This window comes from Natator depressus, chromosome 2 (assembly GCF_965152275.1).
Source record: "Natator depressus isolate rNatDep1 chromosome 2, rNatDep2.hap1, whole genome shotgun sequence".
Lineage (NCBI taxonomy): Eukaryota > Metazoa > Chordata > Testudines > Cheloniidae > Natator > Natator depressus.
Genome location: NC_134235.1, coordinates 165,645,506 through 165,662,562, shown reverse-complemented (window position 1 = coordinate 165,662,562; position 17,057 = coordinate 165,645,506). Strand labels below are relative to the sequence as shown.

At 39.9% G+C, this 17,057-nt stretch overlaps 1 protein-coding gene across 2 annotated transcripts in view; it reads left to right on the top strand.

The window, feature by feature from the left end:
- ADCY1 (adenylate cyclase 1) overlaps positions 1-17,057 on the top strand; it is a 252,378-nt gene that overhangs the window by 131,138 nt on the left and 104,183 nt on the right. For both annotated transcript variants that reach the window (XM_074945261.1, XM_074945260.1), the window contains exon 5: positions 12,546-12,673. In XM_074945261.1, the coding sequence (XP_074801362.1) occupies positions 12,546-12,673 (128 nt within the window). The remainder of the gene's footprint in view (positions 1-12,545; positions 12,674-17,057) is intronic.

Sequence of the window (17,057 nt, the reverse complement as noted above, 5' to 3'; positions counted from 1 at the left end):
TAATGTCTATTTTGCAAGGTCATCTGCCATTGCCAGGCATTTACAGGTGCATAATTTTCCAAAATATTCACCTTGGGGTGTGGCTTAATTTTCCCATGTTTAGTCCCTGCTTAAAGTGACATTATTTTTGGAAAGCTTGAACAAAATCTGTTCAGTGGTTTTTGTGGGGTGAGAGACTGGGAAAGAAATCCTTTGCTTTTTCCGATTTATTTATTCTTTCTTCAGCACTTGGCTTTTCAACCTTGATGTTGCATTAGTGTTAGTAGTTGCATAGGACATGCATAAAGCATGACTGAAGTACAGCCTCCTAGAGGCACAGGCAGAAAGCTAGGCATAAGACCAGTACATGCCACACTGTACAACAGTTAGAGCGGCAATGAAAAGTTTTGTCTAAGTCTGTCATGTTAAATTGCTCTTACCAATGTGCCTTATAGTAGTCAAGCATGTAAATTAACATATGTGACTATTAAACTGGTTCTCAACCCAGCTGTTGCGACTACTTTGACATTCCCATATTGCTAAATTAGAGCTAGATCCCAACTAGCTTAGAGGGGAATTCCAAGGTGGGAGAGGTGTTCCACATACAAAAAAGTTTGAGAAGCCGCTGGACTCTTACAAATTAACATACATACTTAAAATAAGTAAAATTATATGAAACAAAATGTGTCTTCCCTTTCATGGTTACTCTAAATAACTCTGCTTTGTTTCATCTGTAATATAGTTCCCAGGATGGTAGGACATTTACTATGACTTCACTTCATCCTCACAAACACATCACTGAATTGCAAATTTATGTAGGCTTGACTGGAGACAACCAATTTTCTGCCATCAGAGCCATCCAAGCCGTTTGCTGTGGGACTTTCTATATTGGAGTCATATTTGTTTTCCTTTTCTATTATTCCTCTCATGTTGTGAAAGGCCTTATTTCCCTTTAAGCCCACGTTCCCTATTATTGCTACGACCAAGTCTCCATTACCCAGCTAAATTGAACTCGGTAGGGTCTTGCATGCTGCTCCTTCTTAAGCTTTTTGTATGCATGGGACCATGGAATGAAAGAAAACTAGTGTAACTTTGTAAAGTTACTGTTACCGACATTAAATTCCAGGAATGTGACTGCACTGAAGCCAAAAAGTTTCCAGAGCAGTATTTTTTAACGTAAAGTTCAAAATTAAATGCAGCAGAAATATCCTTTAAATATGTGTACTGTAATGGACAGGACATAGTGAAATCCACTTATAGTTAAGTCATTTGTTTTAGACAACATTACTTCTCTCATAAGTGGAGATTCCCTCTAACTAGAAGTGCTATTGACGCACTGCAGTGCATTGAAACAATTTATAACTCTCATGCTACTTCACTGTAGTGGGAGTTTCGCTACAGTGTATCAGTTTCTCATAAGCATCTTCTACTGTATACACCTCTCCTGACAGCCACCCACAAAATATAGAGGTTTGGAAAGCCGCACGTATTCCATCAGCCATTTTCCTTTACTCACAATAGCATATGGACCCAGGAATTTCCATATTGTATCAGACCCGTATCTAGTCCAGCATCCTCTTTCCTACAGTGGCTAGTACGAGATGCTTCAGAGGAAGCTGCCAGGAACCTCAAAGTGAACAATTACAGAATATCCTGCTCTCATCTGTTAGAGGTTGGCTTATGCCTTGAAGCATGGGAATGTATGTAACTGCTGCAGTTCTGTTTTGTTTTTACTCCAACTTAGTGTAACAGTGATGTTCTCCGTATCCAGATAAATGTCCAGTCCTCTTTTGAATCCTGCTAACCTCAATGATATCTTATAGCAGTGAGTTCCACAAGCTAGTTAAGCATTATGTAAACAGTTTTTCTCATATGATTTTTGCATTTCTTGCCTTTCAGTTTTGTTGATGGGGCCCTTTTCCATGTTTTATGAGAAACAGTAAATAAGAGCATTCAACTGATGTTATCTGCACCATTCATTACAGTTTGCAAACTTCTTCTTTTAGTAATCTAGTCTCTAAACAATCCCCATCTTCTTTCCATTCATCTAATCACTTTTGTCACTTTTTTGGGTGGGGGGGGTCACTTTCCTCACCTGTTTGACATTTCTGCAATATCCTTTTTGTTTATCATTACACAATGCACATAGACTTTCACTGAGCTGTCCAGAGTGATGTTCAGGTCTCTTTCCCGAGTGGCTACGGTTACTTAAGAGTCTAGTGTCATGCCTGAGTAGTTCAGGAATTACTCCTACCCATGTGCATAGCCTTGCATTTCTGAACCATGAACTTCATCTGCCATTGGATTGCCCTTTCACCTAGTTTTCTTATGTCCCTCTAAAGTTCCTAACAGCCATCTCTAGGCATGAATAACCTAAGTAAATTGGTGCAGTCTGCAGTTTTTGACACCTGCCTGTTTACTGCTTCTTCCAGATCATTAATAAATTATTGAACAGCCCCAATGCTAGTAGAGGACATTGAGGCATCCCATTGTTAACTTTTTGCCATCATGAAAATTGATTTTTTTATTCCTAATCTGCCTACTCTCTTAGACAGTTTCTAATCCATAGTTTTCACCTCATGACAATTTAGGGAGTGTCTGAATTGCAGTCAAAGGGTGTGATTGCAGCTTGTGTAGATACACCTGAGCTAGCTTTAATCCAGCGAGCTTGGGTACCAGTAACAGTGCAGCTGCGACAGCACAGGCTTCAGCGTAGGCTAGCCACTTGAGTAAGTACCCTGGGGTTTTGGGTGGGCTTGTACAGCCTGATCTGAAGCCTGCACTACCATGCCTTCACTGCTACCAATATCCAAGCTAGCTAGAGTAGGTCTATATGTGCTTTAGTCACACCCCATGATTGCAAGGTGGGACGTACCCTTTGTTTCCCTGAGACCATCCTGTGAAGGACTTTGTCAAAGGCTTTTTAAAACCCTAAAATTGTGTGAGCCAGTTATGCATCCACGATTTTGTTGTCATGCTCAAAGATACAAATAAATTAGAGAGACCTATATTACAAGAGATACCTGAGGGAGAATGAGCCTCAGATATTTTGTTGCCAAAAATATTGTAATGATTAAGCCACTTATGGCATGTTCCTGCTTCCAGAGATCACTTCATGTGAGAGTCATTGAAGGTCAACTCCTTCTTTCAGGGCTGATCTACTTTATATAATCGCTGTAGTATCTGCATGCTATTTCAGAGACAACAGTTCCTTTGGGTGGATGGGATTGCAGGGGGTGGCACAGAATACCTGCTCCATCCATCTTCCAGGGACAGGAAGACTCTTCTGCCTGATAAGATTCTAAATTCTTCCCGACGCTCATTTTGAACTAAGTTCAAGTGACCTCATAACTGCATTTGATGGTTATTGAGAAACGTGCTCTTTTCAGCACTCATGGATTGAACGAGTTTAGTAACAAAGGGGTGGTGGTTTTATAATTACTTTTCCACACTCTTCAGGAGCTCTTCAATATTGTTGGCTTAAAACGAGCTGCTTATACACTTGCCTTTTCGGAATAAATAACACTTCTATAACTCTTATTGGACCAACTCGATTGGTGAAAGGGACAAGCTTTCAAGCTACCTGAAGAAGAGCTCTGTGTAGCTCGAAAGCCTGTCTCTTTCACCAACAGAAGGTGGTCCAATAACAGATATTACATCATCCACCTTGTCTCTCTCATATCCTGGGACCAACACAGCTACAACAACACTGCACACAATGTATATAACTTGTCAGCAGCTCTTCTGCCGTCTTTTCAAAGCACTGTATTTTTTTAGAGACTACAGATTTTCCTTGGAGCCACCAAGTGGTCAGTTCACTTACTAATTGAAGTAAAAAATATTTTTCTTGTGGAGGGGGAAGCAAATGTTTATGAACGACACAGTACAGATAATAATATTTATTCAGTTTGATCAAATGCCAACTATGTTCTCCATTATGTTCATATTTCACATTTCTAGTAGTTTATCCCAAATAATATCCACTGGGGGGAGAACACATTTCATATATGATGTAGGAAAGGGAAGTAGGGGATATTGTCCTGAAAACAAACAACTTTAGGTTAGCATCTAGACAAAACCTATTAGACTCAGGTTGTGTTGAATACCCATACTTTTCCATTAACAGCTTAAATAGTTTCAGAATTTCCATTAGCTGCATAAAAGACAACATAGAATGTATAAGACAGCAAGATGAGATGCTGATCCTGCAACTGCATTCCTGTAGGCAAACCCCTATACCTGCACATTGCCCCACTGAAGTGAGTTGCAGTAGCAGGATTTCTGTTTAATCTAATAATTTAAGAAAATGTTATGGAAGGGAACTCACCCATCCTTTATTATTCTTGTTTTATACTTCCTTTTTATTTTCTAATCTGGCATGTTTCTCTCCTGGACTGAAGTAGAAATAAAGTAGGCAAGAAGAATAAAGAGATCTGTTTTTTTAAAATATGAACTTAATGTAGTATGGGAGTATACATTTTATTCAATTTGGCTTTTACAAAGCATCCTACAGTTATTACCATTAACCTTAGTTAATAACTGAATTTAAGGAATTGTAGGTCAGAAGCTGAATATTTGAATAAAGAAAAGGAGTACTAGTGGCACCTTAGAGACTAACCAATTTATTTGAGCATAAGCTTTCGTGAGCTACAGCTCACTTCATCGAATGCATCCGATGAAATGAGCTGTAGCTCACGAAAGCTTATGCTCAAATAAATTGGTTAGTCTCTAAGGTGCCACAAGTCCTCCTTTTCTTTTTGCGGATACAGACTAACACGGCTGCTACTCTGAAACCTGAATATTTGAATGTACAGCATTGTGTGTATGAATGTTTGTGCAGTGTTATGTCCAAAATAATCTGTTGTTCTGCCTCTGTATAAAATATTCTAATTTAATGGAAAAATCTATAACCTTTAATAGGGATGAAACCAGTAAGGATCTATAGATCTTTTTTGTAAGTTATCCTATATATTTCTATAGTAGAGATGTACAGTACTTCCCTATTAAATTCTATAGGGTGATTCAAAAAGCCTCTAAAACCATTTTAATTTTCTATTAAGCTTCATAGGGCTTTACAGCTGGACATGTTTATTAAACTGAATAGAAGCTAGACTTGAAAACAATAGCAACATTACTTATAATTTTTATGTCACATCTTCAAAGGTCTGTATAGCCATTAACTAAATAATAGGGGCCTTATCTTGTTCCCATTGAAGTCAATGGTAAAAATTCCATTGGTTTTCTGTGGGAGCAGAATTAGGCCCTAGATTAGGGAAAACAGATTAAATAATGAGGGGTTTGTTTTTTTTGTCTTACAATTATATGATCTTGTGTGGGATTTTTATTTCTGTTCTAAAAAACATTTTATATTTAGGCCCTAAAACAAGGATACAATTATGATGATTTCAACCTGGTTAAATAGGTTAAGGGCTTGATCCTGAGAGCTAGATGCTCAGCTAGTTAAATCAGTGTATTTTCATTGAAATCAGTGGTGCCATGCCACTTGTCTGCAACTGAAAATCTGGTCCCATCTCCCTAACTCTTGTGAATAACTATAGTGGGCTACTCACATAAAGGCTGCAGGACCAGAACTTCCAACAAAGCTTGTGGCTATTCTGGACATTGGGGACTGGTGTAGAGGAACAGAAAAATGAGGGGAGAAGGGTCGGGTAGCAGAGAGAAGTGAAAATAGGGAACAGAGAGAAGCGAGGAAAATACGGAAGAAGTGAGGGAGTGCAAAGAGACTGCTCCCTCAGTCAAGGACCGGTTACTCATTGATCACACCTGTGACCGCCATGAATTGAAGACACCCCAAAGATAATAGAGGGGAGATGAGGCCCTGCAGTCCTCCTCCTCTTCTGTACTGGCAAGCCACAGAGAGAGGAGCTTCCTGCACCATGCTGAGTACATATCCGATGCACTCCCTGGAGCTCTTGCACAATCCCTCCTTGGGCTTCAGTGAGAAACTGAAAAGCCAGAGATGTTCGTTTTAGCAGTTTCCCTCTCCTCTTCGATATGTGAGGGGGGAAATGGAATCAAAGAAAATGTATTTTTTAAAAGACTAGGGCAATAATGATTCCAAATGTGTATGGAGGAAGAAGAGCCCAAGAGCTGTTGTCTTTGCAGCCTGCCCAGACACGACCCATATGCCTACTCCTCTGTTCTATGCAAGGCCAGCCTCATGATTGCAGCACCATGGAGGCAGGACTGAGAAATCTCACAAAAACTTGGGTCTCTGGCCAAAAGCCTAAGGTTAGGTAGGAGCTGAGGGTGAGACTCAGCACCATCTCCAATGTGAGCCTGTGCTTATCAGGCACAAACTGACTCCCGTATTTAATTTAAATAGCTGAATATGTATGTGGGGAGGGGGTGGGTATTTTTGTTGTTTGCTTTTTTTAAATACTCTGGTTCTTGTAATCATTTTAAATAGGTTCTTAAGCAGTAACTGAATTCACATTCCTTCTGTCTAGCTGGTATAAGAGCTAAGTATTACTAGTTATCATGCCCATGAGCTGTCTGGAAGAGGGAGTAGGGCTATTGGAGTCTGTGGCAGAAGAGTTGGGGAGCCCTGCTTCTGCATCTTTTGCTAGTTCTTCTTAATCGTTCCCATAGCTCCGCAGAGCAGAACTGAGCCCAAATCTAGCTCCTATGGGGAACGAGCTCTTTCTGTAACTCAGCGGATATACATTTCCACACTTTTTCTACTAATAAAAAATGTTACTACTTAACAGATTTCCCTCCTGCCCCATTCATGGATTGTGACTCCAGAGGGGTTAAGCAATAAACTTATTCAAATATCATAACTGCAAAACAGGTTAAAATAGGCCTACAGAAAGTAAGTTGGATCCATATGTCAAACACTGAATTAACTATATATAAGTCACATAAGGTCAAATTTATCCCTGTAGTTAATGGAGTTACCGTAGGGATATATTTGGCATTTAGATTTTAAAAGTTTGTGCGTCTTAATTATATTTAACTAGTCTTCATTTTTTGTTCTTGTTTTTTGATGCACAGAAACTATGCTGTAGTCCAGATAGATAGTTGCAACCCTAGAGCTTCCACTGTTCGCTAAATAGAGAAGCATCTGCTCCCTGCGTCGGTAACTTAGTTTATTTTTACAGATGTTAGAAAAAGCATCAGTGGTTATACCTATACTTGAGCTGGAGGTGTAATTTGCAGCTTGGCCAGACATACGTATACTAAAATAGAAGTGTAGTCATGGCAGTGTGGGCATTAGTAGGGACGAGCTGCCTGAGTATGTACCCGAGGTCTGGGGCAGGATTGCACTTGGGGCGGCAACCGCTTCCCGCTTCCCATATTGCTATAGCTATACTTCTATTTTCAATGCAGTAACTCAAGCAAGATGTCTCGACATGCCCAATATTTTCAAAGTGTTGACCTAGATCTGTTCACGTAACAACAAATTTCTCACCAGTCCTGTCCAAAAAGGGAGTTGCATTGATCAACAATATGATGCCTTGTCTCTTTAAATATTCAGGGAGCTCTGTGGTCTCCCCCCTCCCTAGTGCAAAGCCTCACTTTCATGTTAGTTAGTTTCAGTTTTGCAGACAGAACAATAAAACGCAGGCAACAGACAGCTGTATGCCCATCAGCATCTGTCTATCTCCTCTGCTGGCAGCAGACAAACAAAAAAGTAATTCTAGACCTTGTTAGAATTTGGCAGTTGAGAAGGTCTCTCAGCTATAGTCCTAAGTGCTGAGCCAGCAAAGCATTGGCTCCAGAGGGACTTAAGCATTTATTAAGAGTTCCTTCAAGGTCAAAACTTTAATACCTTGTTACGTGGTCCTTTCTTCCTCTGTGAATTCTGTTCCCTTTATTTTGTTAAAAAATCTTTAACCACTGAGCATGAAACATAATTTGGATTGGGCGGTACAAGGGGCTTGATCTAATGTATCGGAAATTCCAGCTTTGTATTCCGTATCCCGAGGTGGCAACCACGACTTTTGCAAGAGAACTTGAAGAGATGTAAAAACATCAGAACCCTTTCCGAATTAAGAAAGCTCCCCTTGCCCCACTCAGAGGAGACCAACGGGTTTATTAGCCACTTTGGCTGAAAATTTAAAGGTTACTTAGCGACTTGAAAGAGTCTGCCATCTGTGAAGTTGTAGATTTAGGCCTCCACCTGATACCAACAAATTGCTCTCTTGTCTGGAGGGAACTCTCTGCAGCTCATTTTGGAAGTATTTTGATTAAACTCTGCAGGTGGACGGTCTGGTTGGCGAGTGCAGTGGGCTGGAAATACTGTCAGACCCTGGTGCCTTCTATTACGCTTATGAGGCCAAAATGATCGACTATTACAGGAGCTGCCTGAATCAATGGTGACTTGAATTTATAACTATCACTGTTGGGGAATTGTGTTGACTCAGGTGGTTTCTGGGAGTTTCAATAAAACAAAAGAGAGAAAAAGAAAGAGTTTCTTTGGTTAACTTGCATATAAAGTTAAAGGGATTGTTCTCATATAGATTCACTGTTAGCACTGGAAATCAACCTCATACAGAGAGAGCGAGCGAGCAGCAAGAAGAAAATCAAACAAGCTCCTACAGATCACTGTGCATTAGTCAGTTGCTATAAATAGATATGAGTGAGGAAAAAAGCTGATAAAGAATACAGTGGGATTTTTCAAAGCGGTGCAGATGATTTAGTCCCAGGTCCTCCATAAGTGTGTTTGTTTTGTTTGTTGTTGTGGTTTTTTTTTTGTGGGAGGGGGCTAAAGGGCTGAGGGCGGAGTTCACAAGCTTGTCTCTTCCACTAACAGAAGCTGGTTCAATAAAAGATACTACCTCAACCACCACGTGTGTTTCATTAAATTTGATGGAACACGTGGTTAAATCTCAACCAATCTTAAAGAAAATTTCAGAGTGGGGTGGTTTTCTCTGTAGGAGTGTCTGAGTGATAGCTGATGTAAGAAGAGTAATTATCGACCATATTTTTTTTTAAGGAAAGGCAGCTGATTTCTCCCTTATTTTATGTCCAGGCTGGGGATGGGAAAGGAGGGGAACAAAAATAGATTTTAAAAAATTACAAAGATAGAAAATAATAATAATAAAAAACCTCCCCTTAAAACTCTCCTTTCCCATGATGCTTCAAAAATCTTGACAACAGTTACTGTGCTGACCAACGTTATCTCATTGTTCTTCCTGGTCTGTCTGTCTTTATCCATCTGTTTTCTCTTGTCTTCTACTTAAATTGTAAACTCTTTGGAGCAGGGAACATCCTTTGTTCTGTGTTTTTACAATGCTTAGTACAAGGGCTTCCCAGGTGCTATGGTAATACACATAATTATAATAAAAACTCTGTCTTCTCTTACCCAACAATCCTTATATCTGCTGGATTCTGATTGGCTGCTGTGATGATCCTAATAACTTAGTACATTTCCTTGACATCATCTCATATGTGGTTTATGCAGTACTCTACACCAAGCTCTCTCTAATAAAACTAAGTCTTTCATTCAAGCCATTTTGTAGGTAGGCTTTGAAGAAGCAATGTGGCGCAATTAATTTTCTGCATCCATATTTCTAAGTGGCTTTGTTCAGATAACTTCTGATTAGGTCAAGCAGTCATCTGCTGGTCACAGACCACACAAATTTGAAGCTGAAAAAAACTTTATGTAGGGTAGGACAAAAAGTGGGTTTCAGTCTTTACTCTGGAGCAGCTGTTACTGGTACATAATTTGCTCCATGAAAAATCCTTAATTTGTCAGGATAATTTAGCAGTCCCTGTTCAAAAGTTAGTACATGGAGTAAGAAGAGGTGTTTCACGTCATGATAGACTTCCTGGATTGTATATTCATAGGTATTTTGTTTCTAGTAATAATACCTTCCATTAATACTGTGATTCAGCCAAGGATCTCAAAATACTTAGGGCTTTTGTCTGCAATCCTTACTTACTTAAAACTTGCAATAAAATCTATGAGAATTTTCCAGAATATGGGCTGCAGGAATAATCCTAACTAAGGTTAAACTTAAGCACGTTCATATGTGTTTGCAATGTTGGGTTCCTAGGCAATAAAGCATAATTTTGAAGAATAACTGCCAAATACACATATTCTTTAACAGAAGTTATTTTGCATGATAAAGCTATTTTGACTTTTCCAATTAATAATGATGAAATTAATAAAAAAAAATATGGACATAGATAAAGACTAATACATTCCAAATCATGCCCTATGGCATATTAAACAGTTATCTGACCTACCAAAATATCTATGCTGCTTGTTAGAACATATCTGGAAAGAATGGCCTACTCTTTTATTTTCTGTATAGGGTTCCTCCTTAATTAATGCTCTGTGTAAAAGGAGTTGGGAAAACTATTCACCATTCATTTTTCAGGTTTCACCCTCTTTTCTGTTCAAGGACAGATGTTGATTTTATATGTACATATAATTTATATATATATTTGGGTGTATACATACAGACTTGTTCACTAGTCAGAAATACTTATATATTTTATGAAAACACAGCAAACAGCTCGTAGTCGTAAAGCTTTTACCAAGTTGTTTGCTATTGGTTGTTACAAGTATATATGGTGATTGGGGTGAGCCATGTGTTATTGTTTCTGTTCCCTGATTGGATCAGTGTCACTGTAACTTGGTCTACAGCTGCCTACACTTTTGATGGCATAAGCAAGTTGCCTCCACACTGTGGCATGTAGTTACACACAGCGGTGAAAGGCTCCTACTCAGAGAGAGGCAGCAGGGAAAGGCTCCAGCAGTGGGAAGCTGCGAGAGACTTTCCCTGCTGCTGGAGTCTTTCACTGCAGTGGGGAAAGGCTCTGGCAGTACACTGCCAAGAATAGCAGTGTAGACGTGGGAGGCACTGCTTGGACATGTAGAGAATCGTGTACAGTATGTACCCTGGGTTCAGGCACTCTACTCTGTGCTACTTTCCTCAGCTGTGCCTCACTGTTTACATTGTTGTTTATATCTATACAGTGTCTGTATTCTACATGCTGCTGTAAGTGTAGACCTACCTGTGGGGGAGCTGTGATCAAATCACTGAGCCTTAGATTTTCTCAGAATGTGGATTTAGGAGGAGCCGAACCAGTCAGATTAAGAAATTTGTTGGACATTTTAATTTTTTTTTTCTGGGCCACTTGAGTTAAGCTTTACCTGGGACATCACTATAGGAAAAATTGGTCAGAATAATTTTAATCTTTTCTCCTTGTATTCATACTAAGTAATCCCATGAGGCATGTGCCTTCATAGTCCCAGCCATAAAATTGGGATCCTTTAATCTGTTTTATTTAAGTGCTCTTTTTCACTGCTCTCACCAGGAGCTTTGTGCAGTCCTTCTTGCAATGGATACCATCACCATCTTTTCTTGTTTAACTGTGTTATTGCCAGACCTTGACCAGGGGCTTCAGGAAAACAGTCCCTACCTACATTGTCCTGAGTTGTTGATCAGGACTATATAGCAATATTTCATATCATGTACCAACTACATTAATTGAATTTCCTGATCTCCAATTTGTTGTTAGCTTTAAGCAAACCTGCCACCAGGTCAACCCAGAGTCCCCCCGCCCCCAAGCGGAAAGGGGGTGGCCGGACCCTCCTCCGCCGAGGGTCACCCTGCCCCAGGCTTAAGTCACTGTCCCAAACAAATGAGTAACAATTTCAGCATAGTTCTATGTGTGAGGTCCTAGCTGGCAGCCGTGCATCGGATCACTGGAAAACACCTTCCATGTCAGAGCTTTGGACAGAGATCTGGCAAGCAACTCAACCCCTATGATGCTGCATTATTACTAAGCAGTGTTCTAGTTTGCAACTGGTGGAGGTGCTACTGAAAATAATATAGCTGTCACCACCTCCCATCATTTCTCCTTCAAATCATGGAAGATTTAGTCATACGCTTGCTACTGAAGAACTTGCCAGCCCATGTAAATAGAGACAAATTCAGTAACAGTACATGACTGCATCTTCTGTTCTGCCCATATGTCATGTTCACACATTTAAACTGAGAATGAGTTTGCCCTATCAGATTTACGTATTGTTAATACAGCCCAATGAGCATCTTCTTAAAAAACCAAACAAACAAACAAAACTCCCAAGAAACAAAATACCACCACCATAGCAACAACAACAACAAAAACACCTGCCTTGTAAATTACAGACAGGTTTGAGTCACAAATTCATCTGAATCCAGACTTCCCCAATGTTCAGAGGTAGTTCGGTTCCAGCCTTTTGGTTTGAACTATTATAGACATTATAGTCCAGATGCAAAGTTTGGATCCGAACTTATGTGCTGTTTGTGACTGTTAAGATGCGGTGTTTTGATCTGAGGCATCTCTGTTGGAAAGCATACGGTCACAATGTTACATTGTAATCTGGAATTATGATGCTGCCCAATTGAACAAAGCTGGACTGATTACCCTATTTGACATACAGAAGGTGACAATTCAGCATTAGGACCTCATAGCTTCTGCACTGTAGATTGTTTACTGTGACCACATAAACTTTATATGAAAAAAGTTTGTTATACAGAAATATGTGATTTCTATTGTAAATCTTTTTAAAAATCTACTATTCCTGTCTGTTTTTATTAAAGGAAAACCACTGCAGAAGAATTAAAATTCTAGGGGACTGTTACTATTGTGTATCAGGATTGACACAGCCCAAAACAGACCATGCCCACTGCTGTGTCGAAATGGGACTGGATATGATTGACACCATCACGTAAGTATCTCAGTCACTGTACTCAGGCTTCAGTGCCCAATGGGAAACAGTATTATCCCTGCCATGTTTGTGATGTGTGTTATTAAGGGAGTGGCAGTTTCTGCGGGAACTATGCGCGTTTAAACCTTTACAGTGGTACAGTTGTGCCATGAGAGAGTCTTGTTTTTACACAGTGCATTCTAGGCACTGCTTTTCTATTCCATTTAATCAGTTTGATGAGAAAAAATGAGTTTGTGCATGCATGCACATGTGCCGCGCAGTGAGGGGGAGAGAGGAAAGGGGAACTCATGAACTACCTCTATTGCTATTTGCCATAGCAATGTGCATTGAACCAGTAAGCAGGGAATCTAATTCCTGCTTGTTCAATATTAAAACTGCTCTCAGTTCACCCACTTGTATGTAAATGCCAAACAGACTTTGATGTATATCTGTTGTGTGTGTTCATATTCCCAAATCAATTGTTCACTCTGACTTTTGCCTTTCTGTGTGTCATTTTGAAACTTTTATTTTGCCTTTCATCAGACATGCAATGTGAAATTCATTTTGCCTCTCAGAGAAGTTTTCGTTATGCTTCAGAGCTCTGAACTGATTGCCTTTATACCAAAAGGCGAAGTGTGAATGTGAGAGAGTTCTGAATGACCTGCTAGTTACTAAGCAAGAGCTGGAAATGTATTTCATATACTGACACTGGGGAGGGAGAAGGGGGAGAAGAATTTGTGTGGTTTCTTCACTACCATGTATCTAATATTTTACAGACAATATATATGTGAACACACAGACACATAGTCATGCTACATATAAATACACACTGAGTTACGTAATGCTAGTGCCTTTGGACTAGATTATGGCTTTGCCACAAGCCCTGTGGGAGCGACTCTCCAGGAGCCCTGTTCTGAGGGGGGATAGTAATTGGCTATTAGTTCTTACGAGAAGCTAATTACTGCCCCTGCCCCTTGCATTGGCCATCCCCTTTACAGGAGAGGGACCAGAGCTAAGGCTCCACCTCTCCTCATTACTTACGTGCTTGGGGGAGGAAGAAAAGTGATCCTTTCACGCCTGCAACCCCTTAGTCCCCAGCAGAGGTACATAGATCAAGGTACAATTTAGCCTTTAATTTGAAAACAGGCAATAAAGCATTTTCTGCTATAGTTTTATGTAGAGTGATCAAAAACTTAAAATGACTTGAAGTTATATGATTTTTGAAAAGCATAATTTGTATGCATTTGTAGTCCTCAGTAACATTTCAGTACTGATTTTAAAGAAACGTTATGAAGGGCCTATAGTGCCTTACTTAGTAGTATCTTTCTGTCTTAGGCTGCCTGTCAGTCTTTATCTATCCTACATATTTGGAGCCAATATCCATGTGTTATCTTGCAGAGCCACGTGATAAATGAATTAGCCTGTAACTTTGATCATTTCACCTCCTCTCTGCTCACTGATCCATCTCTCTCAGGACTTAGGCTAACATTCCAGTCACTATTGGGTAGTTTCTGCACAGTTGCCATGTTTGTCTACTTTTTAAACCAGCTTGCCAAAGAAATGTTTCCTCTGCAGTCCAAAGGTGAAATTTGCAGGCCTCCCTGCTCCCAGAATTCTAATTGCCCAAGTTTCAGAATGGGCAAATTCAGTTCTTGGTCAATGACAGATATCTGACAAACCTCTAAGTCTTGAAATGGGAGCTTCCCAACTTCCCTATGCGGGGGACTTAGCTTTCACTTCTAGCCTAGGAATGGCTCTGAATGCCAGGTTTAAATTGGTGAGATATTAAGTACTTTTTAGAGGTATTTTTAATGCTAGTTATATTTCTGAGACGTGAACAGCAGGACGAAGATACTGGGAGCCAGAGCATGCTGTCTGTTATACATGTGCAAAGTCCAATTTAAGCAATCAGACCAGTGCACGTGCAAACAGGATAATTGAGGCCATAGTTTCACAGTCAGAACATTATGAAAAATAGTCCTCATAACATCTGAAAAAACTCTCTCACACATTGCAATGAGTATTTTTGTCTATCATATGTGACATCTCTACAATACATGATGGTATGCTGTGTTGTAAAAGTCTTACTGGCACTTGCAACCTACATAACTCAAAAGTGACTCTGCCACCTGTATGTAATGTGACTATCTGAAATGCATGCTGATAGAACCTGAAATACATGCTTATAGATCCTGAAATGCATGCTGATGTATACACCACACCATCGTGTATTCCATTCATATAAAATAGCTGTATAAGAGCCAGATCATGCTGCTTCATGAAGGAGCTTGGAGCTGTGGAAAATTTTATGGGGTTCTCTTCAATTATTATTATTATTATTCCAAATTCTTTTGAGAGATGGGTTTGTCTGCATTGAAGTCATGGCAAGGATTGTGTCTTCTAAACCTTGCAGATCCTTTGGAGATACATGGCAATAGACACACAATTCTGTATCTCCATACCAGCTCTGGAGCTTTGTGGTGGCATGGCTCCATTAGACTTCCTTTAAGGAGAATTCCATAGTGCAGAGAAAGGCAGGGAAGAATCTGATATAGCTAGTGGCTGTATCCCATTTCTGTCTCCTTGTGGTACACTGGCTCAGGCATGATTTGATTCTATGTCCCATTTATCAAAATAACCAAAATTTTAAGAGGTTTGGATAAACGTGTCCATTTTTAGCCATCCATTCATCCAGTATAAATTCCTGTTGTGTATGTATATATTGTGAAATCTGTAATGCATTTTAGGATGAAAGGTGATATACAAACCTAAAGATCTATTATTATTTCTTTTTACTAAATAAATGTATCCTGCAAAGCCATCTATACATAGCATTCCTTCTGTAGTAAATAGGTGTTCCACTTATAGAAAGTCCTTGAATTGGGGAGAAGTAGAGTTAGACATATAGACCTACAAATTCTGTGAACTTCTCATTTAAAATGTACGCAAAGGCACTGCTTCTGCCTCTTACCTATTTTTAAATATGAAAATTAATCTATAATTTCATTAGTTGGACTCTCTTTCATGTTTGCATTTATTGTCTGCTATCATGATAAAGTAAACATCAATGAAAAGTCAAATTAGAAAAGAGGGAATGAAGCAGATGGGCTGCCGTGTATTATCTAGGCACGGTCAGTGAGAACTCATGGTAGAAGATAAGTAACAGGCAACTTCAGCATTTTCTTTTTGACAGGGTTTAATAAATTGGAAAAGACAGCACAGTGTGTGCATTGGAGATTAGGAGATGGTGGGAGAGGGCAAGATGAAAAAGAGTCAAGGTTGACGGAGCAGTAATTGATGGTGTCAGATTTATAGAGAGAGTTAAATTGGCAGAGGTCAATCCTTCATCTTTCACACATTTAAGTAATCCATTGATTACAGTGGTATTACTTGTGTGAGTAAGGATTGCAAGACCCAGACCTGCTGCATATGCCTTCTGTTAGTTTAACTAACATAGAAACTGTGATCATCTCAGAAATCAGAAGAGGGTCAGGGAACAGCTATTGTTGCCTTTGAAATCACTGCGAAATTTTTCCTCACTTTACTATGGGTGTACCAGGGTGGCCTGCCCCTTTAAGGGCCAGGAACCTAGGACCAACCAGCCCTGTTCAGTTTATCAGACTCAGCTGGGGAGGGGGCCAGGTGAGCTTTGCAAACAGCTGAGATCCCTCCGTTGAAAGCAGGGAGCTGCAGGAGAGAGGTTGGCTCCTGTGACTAGCCCTGGAACAGAAAGATAGGAGAGTAGAATGAAAGACCTCTGGGTCCCAGCAGCCTGCGCTGATTGTGAGGTTTGATTGAATTCATAAACTAGTGCCCTCGAAGAGGGGCCTGAAATGCTCTGGGCATGGCAGTTAGGTCTTTCTGGGAAGGTTGGGGAAAAGCAGACAGGCAATTGGCCTTGGAACTAAAGGGGAAACTGAGGCAGAGGCCCAGTACATAACACTGTGACAGGGAGCAGCATCCAGTCAGACATTGTTGAGCTGTGTGTGCCGAGATTAGGATTGATTGGAATGTATAGCCAATCCAACAGACATTCACAGAACTCAAGAGCCTGCTAATAGGATTTTGTTGATGCATAAGTAAAAAAAAAATTTTTTTTACTTCTGTGCAGAGAACAAGCTTGGAAAATTTCAGACTCCAAAGGAATTTAGTTTGAGAGTGTAATGAGCAAATGAAAAAGGGGATGAAGGCACAGTTTATAATGGAAGTTGAATTTCAACTTTAACTATTTGTCCATCGGTCTGGTTAGTGATTCCATATATGAAGATGCTGCTATTCATCAATTCCATGAGCTGTGGAAGCATTTTAGGTATTTAAATTACCTTTCATTTCAGGCAACGTCAGAGCTGTAGAACTAGTGGGCTTCTCAAGGTCTATTTGCCCCACTGCAGAAAACGTGTATTGC